The following is a 20295-nucleotide window of genomic DNA, read 5'->3' as shown; positions in this document are numbered from 1 at the left end:
TCGCCTTTTAGGATATGTGTTTACTCACACCATGAGTTGTTTACTGTATGTTTTGTTGTGATTAAGCAAAATGATAAAGTTTTAAAATAACTTTTCACTGCAACAGCCACCTGTTACATACATTGACAACCCTTGTCCTGCCTTTCAGTCTCTTTGGACATACCAAGAGGCATCTATCTATCCATTCAGACACAGAAGAGCAAGGAATAACCCATACACAGGGGCAAAGGATGGAGGGAGCGAGACAGCAAGGAGAGAGGAGGAAGGGGATGGAAAGAGGGCCTAAGAGATGGGGAAGAGAAAAACATGGGCAAGGAAGGAGAGAGCGAGAGGATGAGAAGGCGAGGACAAAAGTAAGGTTGGCAAGAACTTCAATAGACATGATGACAAGCATTTACAGCTTTTGGTACTTTAATGGTACTCTTCATTGAACGAGAAAGGATAAAAAGTGGAGGCGTCCTCAAGGAATTGGAATCAATGGCTTGTATTTTGCATTACCCCACTAAGCTACCTTTCTGATGTATTTATCATAACATAACATATTTCGGACAGAAAAAAATAGTTCAGTCGAGAAATTCTGCCTTCACTCCCTCCCCTCAGTCACTCATTACATTGTAGATCTGAAGAATTCACCTGGTCTCAGCTGAAAATGGATGTGTTCTGCGGCCTTCGAGCACCTCTCCTGCAGCATACTCAGCGTAACTTGCTCCAGCCTCACGCGGTCTGTGGTGCTCATGTTTTTCGAAGACTAGGAAAAAATATCGGAGTGGTTACAATAGGGGTTCTTGACCAGAAGGACTAGACCTAAACCTGTCTAAGTGGAAGGATGTCCTGCAACAGCCCTAAATCAAACTTACACCCCAAAGGAGAGACCCTGCATGAAAACCTTTGGTTTTCCAAATCCAGAAACACCCAGGAGGATAGGCACTATACCTAACCATTAGTCCTCAAAACCCAATTTTAGGAGACAGTAAAATAAAAAAATGAAAAAAAGAAGAACCAGACCCCGCTTTAGCAAAACAAAATACAGGAAATATGAGTAAGAAACAAAAACAACAAGAGGACACAGAAAAAATATTTGGGATATATATTTACAAATGCCGCAGGTCATGAGGAAATGTTTGTTCTCTTTGGATTACATCGTTACACAGGTGCACAGCCCTTAGACTTTGTAGCACATTAGTGGAACTGCCTCCTATTTCATGTTCATCTGTCCCCTCAATCCGTACCATAGCACAGTCTTATGTTTCATTTCCATTTGTTTTATGCTTTATATCATTTTGAGAATTTTTTTTGTGTATTTTGTAAATCAGACAGCTGCTCATTACCAAAATGCTGAGTTTTGATTGGTGCTTAGCTGGCCGATATCTAAGATGTCCATAGCTAATACTTAACATAAGCCTCATCGCATCATCAGACCACATGTCACTACGTCATCTTTCCCGAGCCGCATGTAAAGATCATAGACTTCTAATTATGAATCAGAATGCTCATCTAGCTCACAGAAGATGCCATTGCCATTGGAGAAGGAGCTTTAGAACGAATCAATTTCCTGTGCAGAAGGCGGTATATGTACATGAAAATGGCTCTTATCTCAGTTGCTATAATTTTCTGAAATAAAAGGTACCCACGGAATCATTTCAATCTGTATGTCTGTATTGCAACCTTAAAGTTTTCCAAGTATGCGAAAATAGTGGAGTCAATAACAATAGAAAGTGGGAATAAGTGAAAAGAAAACTTAAATATCCAAATAGCGGTTCATTTGAAGGGTCTCATCGCGTAGAGGCACACATTTACTCAGCTATCAGTGAGCTTCCGGCACCTCCAATAATATCTACTCAGATTAATTTAAGTGAACAATGAAAAATACTTTGCTGTCTAGCTCAATTATACTATTTCAAAATTTAAAAGACGGCGTAAAATGCACACCCGGAGAGCTCTGGGCGAATCTCTGTGCCCACTAATAATCTAGACAAATCATCAGCGCTGGTAAGAGCTGGCATTCCCATTGAGAGCACAGGGTCACTGAAAGTACGCCATGGGCCTCGCTGAGCGGGCAGCCACAAACTGAAACCAAACTCATGGCAAGCCACGTGGCACAAGTGTGGCGGCCTTGGACAGGAAGTAGCGGCTGAAGTGGGCCCCCATCCGCGCAACAAGGGGGTAACAAATTAGTGCGCTGGCAAGGAGCACAGTCTAAGCCTGAAAGCAAGCAAGTTAGGCTGCTGGAGGCAAATGGATTGAAGGCGGTGCCACAGTAAGGCGACAAAGGTGACCCCCAATTGGACCCCAAAGAGGGGCCTGTTTAGTAAATGCGCAGGGGATCTGTGTGTTCCTCCACAAGGATGTGCAAACACACGGGTGCTACGATATAATCGGACTAGGCTGAAAGGGAGGCTGTGTATGCTCTCATACAAATAAGCTTTCCAGTATGACATAAACCTGATTTGGGGAAAATACGGGATTCATGGATCAGAATGAGGGGGGTCTTCTCTGTAGTCACACATTCGTCAACGGGTAGACGCTGTCTATTGGACCTATATTGCCCCCATCTTGCATATGACAAACAGCTCTGATTTTAAACGATACCCAGGGACGGCTCCTCCATAAGGGTGGAGGAGCGTTGCCCTCCTGCCAACAGTGGCAGCTGCAAACCTTTTTCATAAAAACTATAATAAACATTGTTTATTATCGTTTTTGGGGAAAGGGGGTGGGGCCACGGGGCGAAGAGCAATGAGGGGGAGTGCTCAGCACTCCCCGTCAGAGAGCATGTATGTTTGCCCGGCCGTCTCGAGCCGGCCAAACACACATGCGCACAGGGCTCTCTCCAGCCCAGCAACAGATTTGCTGAGCTGGAGAGAGCCTGTACAGACTCCTAGTCTTCCTGGGAGCGCCCTGGCAGCGTAATGCAATCTCTCAAATATTTTCTCATGATCCTATGGGCTGCTACTTTTATATATAGGGCATGACTGACTAGATTCATGCAGCACCCAAGTTTCTTGGGTGTTATGATGTTGCAATCAGGAGGATGTACTTGGGTTTCTATCCCTCTTGACTCTTGCACAGGGCCTAAACGCTTTTTCATATGTTTGTTTTTGCGACCCTCAAAACTAGGCCTTCATTACCAGTGGCGGCCGGCAGCTTTAGGAGGGAGGGGGCGGGCGGGATACACACACACACACACACTCACACACTCATTCTTTCACACACAGACACGCACGCACATCCATTAACAACACTCATACCATTCAAACATGCACGCACGCACCAAACATTCATTTTAAAAGATCGCACACACTCATTCTTTCACACACACACGCACGTACATCCATTAACAACACTCATGACACTCAAACATGCACGCGCGCCCCAAACAATCAATTTAAAACATCACACACATACACACACACACACACACACACACACACACACACACACTTACCTTCCGCCTCCAGGTTCCAGGAGGGTTAGGACTGCTGCCTTCCCTCATTGGCTGACCTCAGGTCAGCCAATGAGGGAAGGCAGCAGTCTCAGCCGTCTCAGCCTCGTCACAGAGTGGGATGGGATCAGTGAGACTGCTGACCCCACCCAACTCTGTGACGAAGTGTCACTGATTGACACTCGCCCTGGGCACTTCAGGGCTTAAACCTGAAGCGCCCAGGGAGAGTGTCAATTGGTGACGCTTTCCTCATCACCCAGGGGAGGGCCTCGAGGCACCTTTGCTGAGCCGAGGAGGTCACGCCCATAGGAGCAGTGACCTCCTCAGCCCAGCAAAGTTCAGCTCAGGCAGCCAGGAGTCTGCGCAAATTTCTCATGTCTGCTCCTGGCTGCCTGAGCTGAACATGGAGAGTGTCTGTCAGCGACAGGCACTCTTCATGCGGGGCAAAAGGTGGGGGGCGTGGCCCCTCCGCCCTAAAGGATGGGCCGCCACTGTTCACTACATTGCATTTAAATGAGATAAAAATGGTGGAGCTACATGCCCAAAATGTCCAACAGGTTGCTTCTTCAATCCCCTACCTAAACAGTACCAGGAAAAAAAAATGTCCCCCAATTTAGAGTGTATTATTTACAAAAGTAATATTGTTCAAGGGGGAGGGCACTTCCAGCTAGTTACTGACTGGGGTGAAGTAGAACCTTGACTTCACCTCAGGCTCTCTGACTCCACCCTGGTTAATAGCTACCTGGGAGTGTAAACCCAAGGGATAAAGTGTGTGTGAGTGCTTCTCTACCACGTAACAAGGGCTCAAAGCACTTTTATGATCCTCAGATGAGTGGCCTTGACTTCTGAGGTGCGCTGATAAGAGAAGGGTTTTGCTGTATCAGTGTTAAGTGTTTGTGTGTACATTTATGATGGAAAGCAAAAAGAGTGTGAGGATTGGTCTCCAGGTTGCATGTGCAAACCGATTAGGGTTGTGACCTAATTGCCACTTTGGTCATGGTTTTGTGAAAAGCCAAGACGTTTGTCTGAATTCTCAGTGGTTGCTGATGGTCCTTATTTTCTTTGGGAGTGTAATATAAAGATTACATGACAGGACTGGGAAGCTGCTACTTCTTAAGTCGTTTTTTCGAAAGGAGGCATTATTAGGAATGGGACCACACATGATCTTTCTTCAGGCTGTTGTTCATACCCAACATCTTTCCAAGGTATATATCTATCACATACCTCTAATATCTCCACCATCAATCCTTTGTATTTCAAAGAATCCGTCTGCCTTAATGCATTTACCCTGGTGGAGCCATAGATGCTGATGTGGAAGAGTTGATATTGCAGTTAAAACTAGGTCTAAACAATGGTGGGCCTGAGACGTAACTTCCTAAGTGACAACATTGAATGTATCATTTGTGAGGATAACATGTAAAGTTGCTTGTTTTAACGTGCCACAAAATACTATGATGCCATACAATTGTGTAGAATATAATTTAAATGAAGTCTAAACTTCCCCAGTGGCTAAGCCCTCTGATAAATGCCTTTAAACTTGTTATCAGTGGTTTAGACCTGCCATTTTGATTGGGTGAGTGGCATGTTCAGTTAAGATTTATTTCACTAGACATTCTGAAATAATAATGCTGTGCTACTTCCTCCATTATTGAGTTGTTAAGCCAAGAGAAGGCAGGTTTGGAGTAATTATTGAAAACTCAAACCTTTGTAATTTAGATGAATTAATAATATGTTAAAACCACACAACTTGGTTAAAAATCTTTGTAAAATAACTGATCTGTTAGAAAGTAGAAGCATTTATCTGCATAAATCAAATTGTTTATTGTAACATCCAAAAGAAGGTGGATGACAAGAACGATTTTCAAGGGTGAGCAGGAAGTCTACCATGTAGATGAAAAATAGACACCCTTGTTTTAGTTTATCAGTTTTTATTTTGAATGAAAGGCTGTGCCCTTGTTCAACCTAGCACTAACCCAATTGTACAAGTGTCTTATCTCATTTAACAATCCTTTGTTGGCCCACCAGTCTGGCATTGTTCTCCAGATCTGCCCCCAGGCAACAAAGTCAAATGTTGCATAGTAGTCATTGAAACAGCCATATTCATTTCTATTGTGATACTTATTGACTAAGCACATAGTTGTTGGGGCCATAACAGTATGTATAGTAGAACACCCCATATGAAAGATGTAAATTTGATCAACTTGATTTTGTAAAGCCATGTCTTGAAGCAGACAGTATTATCTTTGCAAACATCTTAACACCAGCTACTAGGAGAGCTATTCAATTATAGCTACTGGATTCTGATTTAGGGCCGTTCTTGTAAATTGGCTGTAGAATCAATCCTTTTCAGCCCGGGGGAATTAGATATATTTCATTTGTTTGGCACAGTTATCACTATCAGATTGAAACATGGACACAGAAATACTAGTAGGGCCTGGCACACGCAATGGCCAAGAAAAGGTGATTCATTTGTGAGTCTGATCTACAGAATTTCCACTATTAACTTTGCTAAATCAAACACCCACAACTTTCTTTTCTATTAAACCCCTATATGACACGCTTAGATAATCTATCTAACATTCCACAGATATATGATCATCAGGGCTAGTTTGATATTTACCAGATTCAAAAACAGCTAATTTCCAAAACCTATTAGAGTCATTAGTTGCAATTACTAAATGCAGATTTGTCCAAATTTCTTTGTGTATTCTTCTCCTGCAAGCCAAATTGCATTCATGTTCCCTTATTTGAGTTCTTTAACTTTTTGACATTTTTGTACCAAGATTTAAGAAAGGTTGTCTCGTAATAATCCCTCTTGTGAGTTTTTTCCTTCCTCTTATGTGTTGATTTAGGAGATTGACTCAATACTGTGTAGATGTTATTAGGAAAGCTGCCCCAGATGTGCTTGCCTAGTTGGCCAGATGCCGAACAGCCAGATGCTGAACATTCATCAAGGAAGGATTGCCTGTAGGTAGGAAAGCTCCACAAATTTTCATTTTTGGTTTAAGGCTGTAAACCCATCTGATTTTTCACTTATTGATAATTTTGTTTTCTGCAAACTTGCCTCTATATGTATTTGCACAGGTAAAATTTGCTTGAATCAGACAAAGTGCCTGAGAATAATGGTCACTTTCAATTTCAGGTCTATTTATTACTTTTAAATTGCTACGCATAAACATTTAGGAGGTTGATGTCTTCAAATAGCCTAATAATCTATGGATTAAACTGTGTGCATCATTGTGGGAGCAATGATTCATCTGCAATGAATGGACTTTCGATATGAGGCTGATCTGATTTGGTTGCCAATAGGCAAAACTATTGCTATTAAAATTGGCAGTTATCACAAATGTGTGGCTGACAAAGTGTTAATAAGATGTTCTATTTTATCATTTATCTGCCGTGGTTAATTACAATCCTTGATGCTTACCTAGAGGCTTTGGTACACCAGTAAATATAAGAAGCAGAGTCTGGAGAGTATAATCGCCAGTCGGAATAATCCTAGATAAAAAATGGAGCTTTCAAGCAATGTATATAATCTCACTCCCACTAGGAAGACCTTTGTTGTTCTTTTTTGCTAATACTCCATAATGAGAAAAGCTTTGCAGAGGCAATGGTTCAACAAACTATGATTATTGTAGGCAAATTATGTGGTATCTAAAAGAATGTCAAAGGAATTATCTATATCAACCAGGTGCTTATGGGCCCCTGCAAAATTCCATTACATCATGTTTAGTTCTTTGATTTTTTTTATATCCTTAATTTGTGAGATTGGTATTCAGCAGTAATTTGTTCCTGTGTTAGAGACACTCTTGTTTCTTAGTAAAATGTTTTAATTACCCAGTCACCCTTGCTCGATGTTAGCTAAAGGAAGGATGGCTCAGGAAACATTAGACACCATTTGTCCTGTATAAACCAGACAATCAATGTTTATTTGTAGGCTGGGCATACTTTTAGAAATTGTCATGAGCTGTCAGCAAAGTGAGCTCTTGTGGCTAGCGTTTGGCAGCATTTTGATACGTTTTCTGATTACTGTTGATTCTTATGTAATTTTGTAACATAGATTTTTATGTTTGTTAACACGTTACCTCAATACCCAAATCATTCAACACCTTCCTATGTGCCCAGGTTTTTTGTCGAAATGTTCTTCTGAGTGGGTTATTCTTGTTCATTCTTGGGAACCTTTTCCAGCTGCTCTAAGAAATTCTGGTCTTTCAACGTAGCCTAATTGATAGAACATAAGTGGTCTGTGTGCCCATATAATCTTAGTACATTGTTTTGATTTATTGAGAGTATACATCACTTTTAAATGTGTCACAACGATCCCAGTAAATATCAGCCAAGCCAACTGATGGTTGAATGAATAAACGTTTTCGGAGTCTTAGTTTCGGAATATTTAAACAGTTTTGGCTGTGGACAAATTTCTATTAAATGGTCAAGGATTCGGTCTGTTGAGTTAGAGAGATCAAAGATTAACGTTGAGGAGTTTTCTTAAAGATTAACGTTTAAGGTGTTTTCACTATGATTTAATACTACTTTGGGTACTATTCAATGAGATACATTGTCCCTCTGCCCACCAGCTGTAGATTGACAGTCACCTCCCAGGTTCCCACTAGGATTTGATGTAGATTAAGCCGTTCTTTTGTGTTGCATTACTGCACAGCCCACCAGCTACAATTAGACAGCTCATATGTTTGGTGTTACATAACCTTTCCAATGTTAACGCATCCTGTGAGCAGTATCAGGTGGTTAAACTGGCTGCCCCAGGCCACACCTGGCCTGATGTCAGTGCTGCTAAAACTGCTTTCTTTATATTCCCTTTGCTGGGGATGATATTTGAGTGGTAGTCTACCTGGCGGTGGACTACCTTTTTTTATCATTAGACTGGGATTTATTCTTTTTCGCAATGCTTCAATCAATTGTAGCTGGAGATTTTTTTTTCTGAGTGGCTTTCAGTCTTTTGGGTGTACTTAATTTCTTTCATTTGCATTTGTTAAACACTATTTGAAACTCCTTCTGTACAGCCACCCGAGTATCAGTTTGTTCAATCGCTGGGCTATTGTCCATTACAGAGCTATCCTTTAGAGATGCTGGTACGGGATGAACCATTGATGGAGTGAGAGGTGAGATTAAATTAATTGCTTGTTTTACTGTTGCTGGTGTATTATTCCTATGCTTATCTCCACAGTTAGCTAGGGTTCTCTAGGGAATTAAACTGATAGTTTCAAGCACATCATGAAGCACTGACTGGTCTATTAAAAAATTAAACAAAACCTTTTAGCAAGCTGCGTGTTTGTTTTCTGAGCTGATGATGAGCTTTGCGCAAAATGTTTCAATGAATATGGAACTGGTTTTAGTTTCTGGGAGTGAGTGTCTATTTATGCCGGTCGTCATTGCTTTCCGAGTGTTATGGCTGCCTTTGCAGTCAGAATGGGACAGGAAGGTGGCAGCCTGCAGTGCCAGGTGATTGATTTGGTTACACTCCAATCTAGTGATGTGGAAGTTTTGATATTTTCTGTATGAATCTGTTCATATCCTGCAGTGCCTGGGACTTTCTTTGGCTAACCTACTTTAGACATACTGACTCCAATAACGTTTGCCATGTAATCAACCAGATTGCAGCTTCTGTAACATTCTCAACAAATGTCAGGGCTGTATTTACAGTGTGCAGCCATTGTATTTTCCTAGTCATAATTACTTCACACTGTTGTTTTATAATCAAGAGAAGCACCTCATTATCTAAATCTTTCTGTTAGTCTCTTTTGTATGCACCTGGGGTGAATAGTATGGTACTGAATATCTACCTTGTAAACCATGGATAAGGAACATTATGTGTGCACTTATATATAGCTTTCAACTTACCATACTGCTGCCACCTGCCCTTATTGTACGTAGGTGCCCATATCAAATGTGCAGTAGGGACTTCCAGAAGCACTTGATCTTCGTCCACTAACACTGTCTGGAGTACTGTATTGGACGTAATAGCTTCAAATATTTCATCTTCCTGCTGACTATGCAGTCTGAAGGCACCAATGTTTGAGGGATGGCTGATTTTGAAATATGTGACAATCACACAACTGCAACACCTAGTTCAAATTGTTCTCAAAAAAATAAAATTGAAGTAGTTCCACCTAACATTTAACAAATCCTGTGATGTGTCAACACCTTATAAACGTCCTGCACATGGTGTGAAATCAACATCATGTGGGAGTCAGCTCCAGCATATCTGCAAAGATTGTTAACCCTCAAAATGTTATCCTTGTGAGAAGGTAGCCTCTTTCTAGCATTGTTACCCCCACTTTTAGCCTGTTTGTGAGTATATGTCAGTGTGTTTTTACTGTCTCACTGGGATCCTGCTAGCCAGGACCCCAGTGCTCATAGTGAAAACCCTATTTGTCAGTGTGTTTTTACTGTCTCACTGGGGTCCCCCTAGCCAGGACCCCAGTGCTCATAGTTTGTGGCCTTAATGTGTATACCTGTGTGGTGCCTAACTGTGTCATTGAGGCTCTGTTAATCACAACCTCAGTGCTTATGCTCTCTCTTTGACTTTATATTTGTCACTTTAGGCTAGTGAGCACTTTTACCAATTTCAATTGGCACACTGGAACACCCTTATAATTCCCTAGTATATGGTACCTAGGTAACCAGGGTATTGGGGTTCCAGGGGTTCCCTATGAGCTGCAGCATTTCTTTTGCCACCCACAGGGAGCTCAGACAAACCTTTACACAGGACTGCCACTGCAGCCGGAGTGAAATAACACACACGTTATTTCACAGCCATTTTCACTGCACTTAAGTAACTTATAAGTCACCTATATGTCTAGCCTTCACTTGCTGAAGGTTAGGTGCAAAGTTACTAAGTGTGAGGGCACCCTTGCACTAGCAAAGGTGCCCCCACATAGTTCATGGCCATTTCCCCGGACTTTGTGAGTGTGGAGACGCCATTACACATGTGCACTACATATAGGTCAATACCTATATGTGGCTTCACAATGGTAACTCCGAATATGGCCATGTAACATGTCTCTCCCAGCCTCTGGAAATGCTTTGAAGGGCACAGATGGTGCCTTCCTTGCATAAGGCAGTCTACACCGGTTCAGGGAACCCTCAGTCCCTGCTCTGGTGTGAAACCGGACAAAGGAAAGGGGAGTGACCACTCCCCTGTCCATCACCACCCAAAGGGTGGTGCCCAGAGCTCCTCCAGTGTGTTCCAGACCTCTGCCATCTTGGATCCAGAGGTGTGAGGGCACTCTGGAGGCCTCTGAGTGGCCAGTGCCAGCAGGTGACGTCAGAGACCCCTCCTGATAGGTGCTTACCTGACTAGGTGGCCAATCCTCCTCTGAGGGCTATTTAGGGTCTCTCTTGTGGGCTTTTCCTCAGATAACGACTTGCAAGAATTCACCAGAGTTCATCTGCATCTCTCTTCGACTTCTGCCAAGGATCGACCGCTGACTGCTCCAGGACGCCTGAAAAACTGCAACAAAGTAGCAAGAAGACTACCAGCGACATTGTAGCGCCTAATCCTGCCAGCTTTCTCGACTGTTTCCTGGTGGTGCATGCTTTGGGGGCTGTCTGCCTTCATCCTGCACTGGAAGCTATGAAGAAATCTCCTGTGGGTCAACGGAATCTTTCCCCTACTTCAGCAGGCACCAAACTTCAGCGTCACCGGTACTCTGGGACCCCTCTCATCCTGACGAGCGTGGCCCCTGGAAAACAGGTGGTGGACCCAAGTGACCCAGACTGTCCAGTGGTCCAACTGTCCAAATTTGGAGGAGGTAAGTCCTTGCCTCCCCTCTCCAGACAGTAATCCTGTGCACTGCGTAAGCTGCAGCTGCTAGGGCTCCTGTGCACATTTCCACTGAATCCTTCGTGCACAGCCAAGCCCAGGTCCCCAGCACTCTGTCCTGCATTGCTCCACTCCCTGAGTTGACCTCCGGCTTCGTGGAACCCTCTTTTGTAGTGTTGAGACGACCACCATGTTCAGACTTCTTGAACCCTTGTTCAAGTGCTTCTGTGGGTGCTACCTTCTTGTGCATGGGCTTTCTATATTGCTGAGGGCCCCCTCTGTCTCCTCTCCCAAGTGGCAACATCCTGGTCATTCCTGGGCCCAGGCAGCACTCTTTTTCTTCAACCGTGACCCTTGCAGCTAGCAAGGGTTATTTGCAGTCTTTTGCCAAAGAAACAACACTGCATCCTCCAGCACTCTGTGGGACATCTTCTGCACGAATGAGAGGTTCCTAGCACCTTTTGTTGTTTCAGAATCTTCAGCTTCTTCCATCCGGAGGCAGCCATTTTACACCTTCATCCGGGGTTTAGTGGGCTCCTGCCCCCCCGGACACTTTCACAACTCTTGGACTTGGTCCCCTTCCTTTGCAGGTCCTCAGGTCCAGGAATCAGTCTTCAGTGCGTTGCAGTCTGTTGTGGTCTTTGCAAGATCCTCTGTCACACGTTTAGTGTGTTTCTGAGGAAATGGTAGTACTTTACTCCTACTTTCCAGGGTCTTGGGGTGGGGTATATTGGACACCCTTAGTGTTTTCTTACACTCCCAGTGACCCTCTACACCCTTCACTAGCCTAGGGGTCCATTTGTGGTTCGCAATTCCACTTTCATAGTATATGGTTTGTGTTGCCCCTAGGCCTATTGCATCCTATTGTATTCTACAGTGTTTGCACTATTTTTCTAACTGTTTACTTACCTGATTTTGGTTTGTGTGTATATTTTATGTATTTTACGTACCTCCTAAGGGAGTATATACTCTGAGATATTTTTGGCACATTGTCACAAAATAAAGTACCTTTATTTTTAGTAACCCTGAGTATTGTGTTTCTTATGATATAGTACCTGTATGATATAAGTGGTATAATAGGAGCTTTGCATGTCTCCTAGCACAGCCTAAGCTGCTCTGCTATAGCTACCTCTATCAGCCTAAGCTGCTAGACCACTACTAATCTACTAATAAGGGATAACTGGACCTGGCACAAGGTGTAAGTACCATCAGGTACCCACTATAAGCCAGGCCACCCTCCTACAATCCTCCATACTCCTCAAGTCATATCTGAATTTTCTGCAGTCTTCAGTATCACACTGTATGCTACTGATGTCACTTATTTTCATAAGTATTCTCCTCCAAACCATTTTCTCTACAGATGGACTACACAGCTTTTGAACCAAAAGATGAAGTTCAAGTGAAATAACCAACACTTCCTTGAGAACATTACCATATATTTTGTACCTTAGTTCTTTGATATTGCGATTTACAATTTAATAAGATGATGCAAGAATAGCAATAGAAAGGAAATACTATAGACTAGCAGGAGAGCCTCTTCTTCAGGTAGTTCTCTGGCCCATATGTGTGATATCTACATCAGCGCAGGAAGCAGAAATCCACTTCATCATATAGTTTTCCAACTGCACACATACAAAACCGTACAACAAGTGCAAACCCAAAAAGTCTCCAATGAAAACTGTAGACTCAGCTCAACTAGTGTAAACCACCATTGGCCAAACTACACAAAAACATGCCATTCGTGAAATAATTTTTTTATTAATTGTTTAGACATTTGATGATAGGGTAAAGGAATTGAGAAATATGTATTATTGGCTCCATGATGGAAATCAGCATTATTCATCTTAGTTACAATAAGGAGACAATTGTCATGATGGTCAAATCATTACTTAACTCTTATGTTAACTCATGCATATACAGTGGAAAATCCAAATACTCATACTGTGAGCATGCAATCAGACTCCTAAAATGGGTATTAGTGGACATATTGTCAAACGAGAAGTTAAGGCACAGTGGATGTGCACGTAAATGGCTCTATCTTAAAATATCCTAGACAAAAAAATAATATAGCAGTCTTTTACAGGACAGTAGTGCCAAACTAATAATACATTTCAAAGTTATCCTAAAAATATCACAGAAAAAGTTAGCCACTATCACAGTTTAAAAGAAGACAAATTTAGTGAGGTTTGTGATAGAATGTTAGAATGGAAGCAACACCCAGAGTACTACAAGGCAAAATCAGACTTAAGTGGCAAATCACTACACTTTTATAACACTTGTAATTATTATTGAGAATACTTGAAGAGGCAATTAGGCATGTTGGGTCAAAGTTATGGTTATTATAAGGGCCCAAGGACCTTGGAGCACTGGAGAGACCATTTCCAATTGGTCTTTGATACTTGCACAATACTGATATGCCGGAGGAGGTAAGAACAGATCTGCAAAGCAGTCCTGTAGCTTCCAATCCATATTAATTAATTTTATTGATCCTCGTGGCAGCCAGAGACCATCGGCCACAAGAAGGAATAGAAAGCAAACGTAAAACTATGACCCCGGAAAAATGGATGAGTATGTCCACAATGCCCCAATGTCTGTTTCTATAGTTACATACATATATCCAGACTTCTCTTACATGGTAATTGTAGGAAAGAACCCTCTTTTTGGCATGGTTATCCCCACTGTTTGCCTGCTATCAATATGTTTTGACTGTTTTCACTGGGATCCTGCTATCCCGGAACCCCATTGATTGTGCTCTCTCCCTCTTAATTTGGTTGCCTAGGACTTTGCACATCCCAGAATTGGCATACATATAGCCCTAGCATATGGTACTTAGGTACCCACAGCATTGGGGCACCACGGGTTCCCCATGGGCTGCAGCATGTACTGTGCCACCCATGAAAGCCCATGCAAAATGTGTCTGCAGGTCTGCCATTGCAGCCTGTGTGAAAAGGTGTGTGCACTCTTTCACTACAGGTCACTGCACCAGGTCACCCCTATGGAAGACCCTCATAGCTCAGATCCTCCAGTGATGTGGGACACTTCTTCAGGTGTGCTGCCTGGGCCTCACTGCGACTAGCTGTGCCTGTTGCCAGTGGGTTGCTTGTTGGGGGCTGCATCCTCTCCTTGTGACTCTCACGAATGCTGAGGGTCACCCTGGACTCCCCTCCTTGGGTCGAGTCCCCTGGGCCTTGCTGGTCCTCTTCAGACTTGTAACTCGTCTCCTTCTTCTTTTGCATTTGCCAAGACTTGTTGGTGGTTCTCCAGCACCAATAACCAACTGCAACCCGACAGACGAAATGGGACACCATCTGAATCGCTTCAGGAACTCATCTTCATTTCTTGTTTTGCACAGCTGATCTTCTTTATCGCCCATCATCGACCTGGTCCTTCATCCACAGAAGGGTGGGTAGTGTCTCCCGTCACAACCAGATACTCCATCATAAACTGGACTTGGTCTCCTTCCTTTGGAGGTACACCTCACTAACAAAGGATACCTGGACCTGGTATAAGTTGATAACACCATAGGTGCTCACCACATACCAGGCCAGCTACCTACACTAATAAGGTTAGACCGGCACTCTAGAAGCTGCTTATAAGGTGATTTATTTTACAAGCTGAGGAATCAACATCAACATGTTTAGGCTGCAAAAAGCCTTGATTAAAAGTGAAAATAATTTAATTTAGTTAACATTATTTTCAATCAGATATTATTTTAAGCACCTGTCTTCACGTTTTCTATGGCAGTGTGTTGCAATATTAAAGTTAGGCTGGAGTACCTTTACAACTGTTTTGTGACCATTTGTACTTCTGTAACTTTAGAAGTGTAGTTTGTGAGTTGCAACTGTCTTATTCTTTTGTGGGTGGGTGTTTGTATTATCATATCCTTCCCGGAACTCCCCTTTACCCCTCCAAACCCCCCTCCTAGTTTGCATTAAGTATTCCCCATTTTCCAGCCACTGACCTGGTCCTACCCACATTTACTATTATACATGTGTGGCGATCTACCCATAGAAAAGATGAGATAGATGGAGGTGAAGATTTCCACTTGTAACTTTGTGAATTGCATTTTGCAGTAAGTAATACTTCTGTAGTACACTTTTACATACTAAGAAATGCAGTTTGTGCCCACCAGCAGTTAGGCTTAACTTAGGAGACAGCATTTAAAGCATTTAATATTAAAAAACAGTAATTAAATAAAACACAACACACAATAAAAATCCAAAACCAATTTATAAAACTAGAAAATATTTTTATCTTTAAAACTTCTCCAAAACGACAAAAAGCCAGTGTAGGGAACCAGCTATACATATTTTTAAGGTTAAAAGACTAGTGGTTAGAAGGAAATATCGCTCAAAGGGTTAAAAAAAAAAGGTTGCACTGTACGAAGTCCAGAGTTCAGGTGATGTAACACTTTTACACTTACTTTCAGAAGTGTTTCTTGATTCTGGAAAGTGGTCCACAGCACCAGCCAAGGGTTTCAGAGGCTCTGGTTTGCCTCTTGGTGTCTGGCACTACAACCCCCACAATGCACTTCTTCGACTTATGGAGCTTTTTACAACAGTTGCTCCAAACGTCTGGCTTCTGGATCCTCTTCCAGAGCTCCTTTTTGGGTCCTTGAAGTGTCCACAACGTGATCCAAGGTTCAAGAAGCTCTGAGTTGCTCCTTGGAAGTTGGGACTACAATTCCCAAAATGCACCTGGTCAGAATCCTCAAATGGTCACTGGACGCTGGTGAGCTGGGCTTTTCTTGCAGGATTTGATGCAGGGGACTGTGGTCAGCTCCTTTGTACCTGTAGCTTACAGGGAGCCCATTCCTGGAGATACAGAAACAAGGCAAAGTCATTTTCTTGTTGTAGCCCTTAGTATGCAGCTAGTGCAGTCCTTGTGAGTGTAGTGTCCAGGTGCAGGCCATGGGTCCAACAGGCCAGTGCTTCTTCTCCAGTATCTTCTTCCAGGAGGGATCTGAGTTGTGGGACAGCTCTGCCATACTTGTCCTTGCTCCTGGGGATGGGAAGCAGTGGGTGCTCCTGTCCAATGGAGTTCAGTCAGCCACCCTCTGGGGTGACCACTTCCTGTGAAGTGTGGCAAAAATCAATCCAGGAAGTAACATTCTCTAAAAATCCAAGCTGGTAAAAATTCATCCTTAGAGGTTGGATCTGGCTGAGTCCACCCACTGGTGCGGCTAAGTCTCTCTTAACACACCCCTACCAACCCCTCTCCTAATCTAATCAGAGTAGCTCCCATCTGTCTAGGGGTGCAGGAAATGGGGGAGGTCCAGTTTCTGTCCCAAGTGGCTTTCACTCCTTTGAAGACTACTTTGGCTACTCTTCCCCAATCCTGCTCTGTCATCTGCTGCAGTAGTTCTCGGCCCACCAGATGCTTCCTTTGTGTCAGCCCAGGTCACTTCACACATCATTAGGGTAACCTGGCTCATGCTGCCACAGGCTGACCAATCAGAAAAGGACACTGAAGGGCTGAATTTGGTAACTTTCAGAAAGAGTTCTAAAACACTTTCCTTGTGCTAGTTATATTAAATTCAACATTGGCAACTTGTTGAATTTATTAAAACATTTTATTTGGTACCAAACATGCATATTAAGCTCATCTCTATTGATAATTAAGACTTTATTATTTTTAAAAAGAAAAAGTCTCCCATTTGTATAGCCTATGGAGCCCATTGACTACAATGGGGAAAAACGAATTTGGCTGTTTTTCCCTCAACAGGACTTATAAAACATATTTTATGAAGTCCCTGCTTAAATTTATACTGCACCAACCCTTAGGGCACCTACGGCAGACCTTATGGGTGACTTATATGCAAAAGTAAGGTAGTTTGAGACTTAGGACAAACTTTTAGTTAAAAAGTCAAATTTTGGTTTATTTTAACTTAAAAGCAGCCCGGAAGGCAGGCCTGCCTTTACAATGACACTGGCCACCACAGCAGTTCATCTATGGGTGCACTAACTATACAGCGGTCCCTAAACCTAAATGCCCTACCATATACTAGGGACTTGTAGGCAGATTGTCAGAGCCAATTATAATGAGGGCTAATTTACATATACCATTTTAACCAGAGCACTGGCCCTGGGATTGATGGTCAGAAAGCACCAGTTATCAGCTAAAAATGGGGCAAAAAGTGAAGGAGCTTCTGGAATCAGCTCAGTTTCCCCACTGGCCCTAAGACATTAGCTCAACTTTAACCCCTAGGGTGCCCAGTACGAGCTGGTCTCGTCCTCGCACATGGTTCCCGTGTGCCGGGGACCAGACCAGCTCGTCCTGCACCCGGCCCACACCCCACAGTTGGGGATGGAAGTGGAATCGCTTCCCCTTCCTCCCCTTGATCCCCCCCAGTGACGTCTGATGACATCAGCATGAGATTGTGTGCTGACCTCTTCAGAGGTCACCTCCCATCGCGCTGGAAGCATGCTTCCAGCGCAATGTGAAAGAGAAATGCTCAGCATTTCTCTTCCGCTCGGGAGGAGGGGGCAGGCAGAGGCATGAAAGGAAAGGAAAGGCCTTTCCTTTCAAGTCTCTGCAAGCATTTCTGCTGCCCGATCGCAATGCGATCAGGCAGCAGAAATGCCTACTAGACACCAGGGAAATTATTTCTTTTATACTTACGTATAAGGGGAGCGGCCCCTCGGGCAAAGGCCGCTCCCCAGGGGGCCAAAATATTTTTAGGCCTTTTCTGCCCCCCTGAGGGCAAATCAGCCTATTATAATTAGGCCGATCGGCCTGGGGAGGCGGGGGGGTGGCAGAAACCCCAAGACACCAGGGATATATATATATATTTTTATTTACTTTAGGTTTTTATGTTTGGGGAGCAACCCCTTAGGCAAGGTTCTCTCCCCTCGGGGGGAAATTGTATTTAGGCCATTTGCCTATTTTTATTAGGCCAATCTGCCCCCAAGGGAGGCAGAAACCAGGGATTTTTTTTTTATACTGGTGCATAAGAAGAGCGGCCCCTTGGGCAAGGGCCGCTCCCCAGGTGGGCATAATATTTTTAGGCCTTTTCTGCCCCCCCGGGGGCAGATCGGCCTATTATAATTAGGCCAATCTGCCCCCAGGGGGGCAGAACGCCCTAGACACCAGGGATATTTTTTATTTTTTGTTTACTGTATGCTTTTATGTATCAGGAGTGACCCCTTAGGCAAGGGTCGCTCCCCTGTGGGACAAATTTTATTTAGGCCATTTCTGCCCCCCTTGGGGGCAGATCGGCCTATTTTTATTAGGCCAATCTGCCCCCAAGGGGGGCAGAAACCACTAGGCACCAGGGATGGGTTTTTTTTGCGTTAATTTCACGCAAGGGGAGCGACCCCTTAAGCAAGGGTCGTTCCCCTGGGGGCAAATTTATTTCAAGCCATTTCTGCCCCCTTGGGGGCAGATCTGCCTATTTTTATTAGGCCGACCAGCCCCCAAGGGGCAGAAACCACTAGGCACCAAGGTTTTTTCTTTTTAAACCAATTTCACGCAAGGGGAGCGACCCCTTAGGTAAGGGTCGCTCCCCTGGGGGGGGGATTTATTTTAGGCCATTTCTGGTCCCCTTGGGGGCAGATCGGCCTATTTCTATTAGGCCGATCTGCCCCATGGCAGAAACCACTTAGGCACCAGGGATTGGTGTGTGTGTATGTGTGTGTGTTTTGTTTGGGGGGGACAGCCCCTTGGGCAAGGGTCGCTCCCCATGGGGACACATTACTGTTGGCCATATCTGCCCATCGGCCTATTTTTGGAAGGCCCATCTGCCCCCAAGGGGGGCAGAAAGCCCACCAAAGACCAGGGAAGATTTCTTTTCAAAATAAGAGGGTGGGGGTATAGCCATACCCCCACCCCAAAAAAATGGGGCCAAATTTGTTCTGCCCACCAGTGGGCAGATGGGGCAATTACCCCCGATCCACACTCCGGGGGGCAGAAAGTCTACTAGATGCCAGGGAATTTAAAAAAAAAAAAAAAAAATAGTGTCATAGTGTGGTGGTGGCTACCAACCAGTATGGGCATGGTTATGCCCCCACCCCAACTGAAGGGGTAACAGTCTTTCAGCTCTCCCCCGCACACTAAAACATCTTATCCCACGGCAAGCAAAAGGACATTTGATTATTTGGGGTTTTGGTTTTACATTTGGGCCATGAGAGCTTGGCTAACTCTCAAAATCGTCCCACCTGGAATGGTGAGGGCTGCACTTTTTCGACTTTGGGATGCTGCCATGTAGAAAAATCCACAAGACCTAGACACATCTGAAAACTAAACATCTGGGTGAGTCCAGGGTTATGAGCTTCACATGCACCCGCACCATTTTCTTACCCACAATGCCCTGCAAATCTCCAATCCACAAAATTCCTACCACCCAGCATTGTCTCATCTATACCGATAAAAGTTTTGCCCCACTTGTCAGCCTAAAAATGTTTTTTTTCAAACAACTCTTTTTGGACCCGCTTTGGTTCCCCATCGAATTCGACATGTTTTTGGCTCTTCCCTGTCACAGGCACTTGGCCCACCTACACAAGTGAGGTATCATTTTTACCGAGAGACTGAGGTGAACGTTGGGTAATAGGAACTTTGTCCCGGTGCGGTGATCTCACACAGAAATGTGGGAAAAATTAGATTTTTTAGCTAAATTTGAGGTTTGCTGAGGATTCTGGGTAAGAAAACATTGGGGGATCCACGCAGGTCACACCTCCCTGGATTCCCTCGGGTGTCTAGTTTTCAGAAATGTTTGGGTTTGGTAGGTTTCCCTCTATGGCTGCTGAGCCCAGGACCAAAAATGCAGGTCTCCCTCCCTGCAAAAACAGGTAGTATAGTAATTGATAATTTTGATGTGTCCAGATAGTGTTTTGGGGCATTTCCTTTTGTGGGCACTAGGCCTACCCACACAAGTGAGGTACAATTTTTATCGTGAGACTTGGGGGAACGCTGGGTGGAAGGACATTTGTGGTTCCTCTCAGATTCCAGAACTTTCTGTCACCGAAATGTGAGGAAAAGTGTGTTGTTTGGCCACATTTTGAAGTTTGCGAAGGATTCTGGGTAACATGGTGAGAGCCCCACAAGTCACCCCAATCTTATATTCCCCTATGTGTCT

At 43.8% G+C, this 20295-nt stretch overlaps 1 protein-coding gene across 1 annotated transcript in view; it reads right to left on the bottom strand.

Annotated features, from left to right (window-relative positions):
- LOC138283654 (uncharacterized) overlaps positions 1 to 20295 on the bottom strand; it is a 223433-nt gene that overhangs the window by 192958 nt on the left and 10180 nt on the right. The window contains exon 3 of the mRNA XM_069221589.1: positions 634 to 748. Within this exon, the coding sequence (XP_069077690.1) occupies positions 634 to 748 (115 nt within the window). The remainder of the gene's footprint in view (positions 1 to 633; positions 749 to 20295) is intronic.

This window comes from Pleurodeles waltl, chromosome 3_1 (genome assembly GCF_031143425.1).
Source record: "Pleurodeles waltl isolate 20211129_DDA chromosome 3_1, aPleWal1.hap1.20221129, whole genome shotgun sequence".
Taxonomy (NCBI): Eukaryota; Metazoa; Chordata; class Amphibia; order Caudata; family Salamandridae; genus Pleurodeles; species Pleurodeles waltl.
The sequence above is the reverse complement of the archived record's forward strand: the minus strand, read 5'-3'. Positions and strand labels throughout refer to the sequence as shown.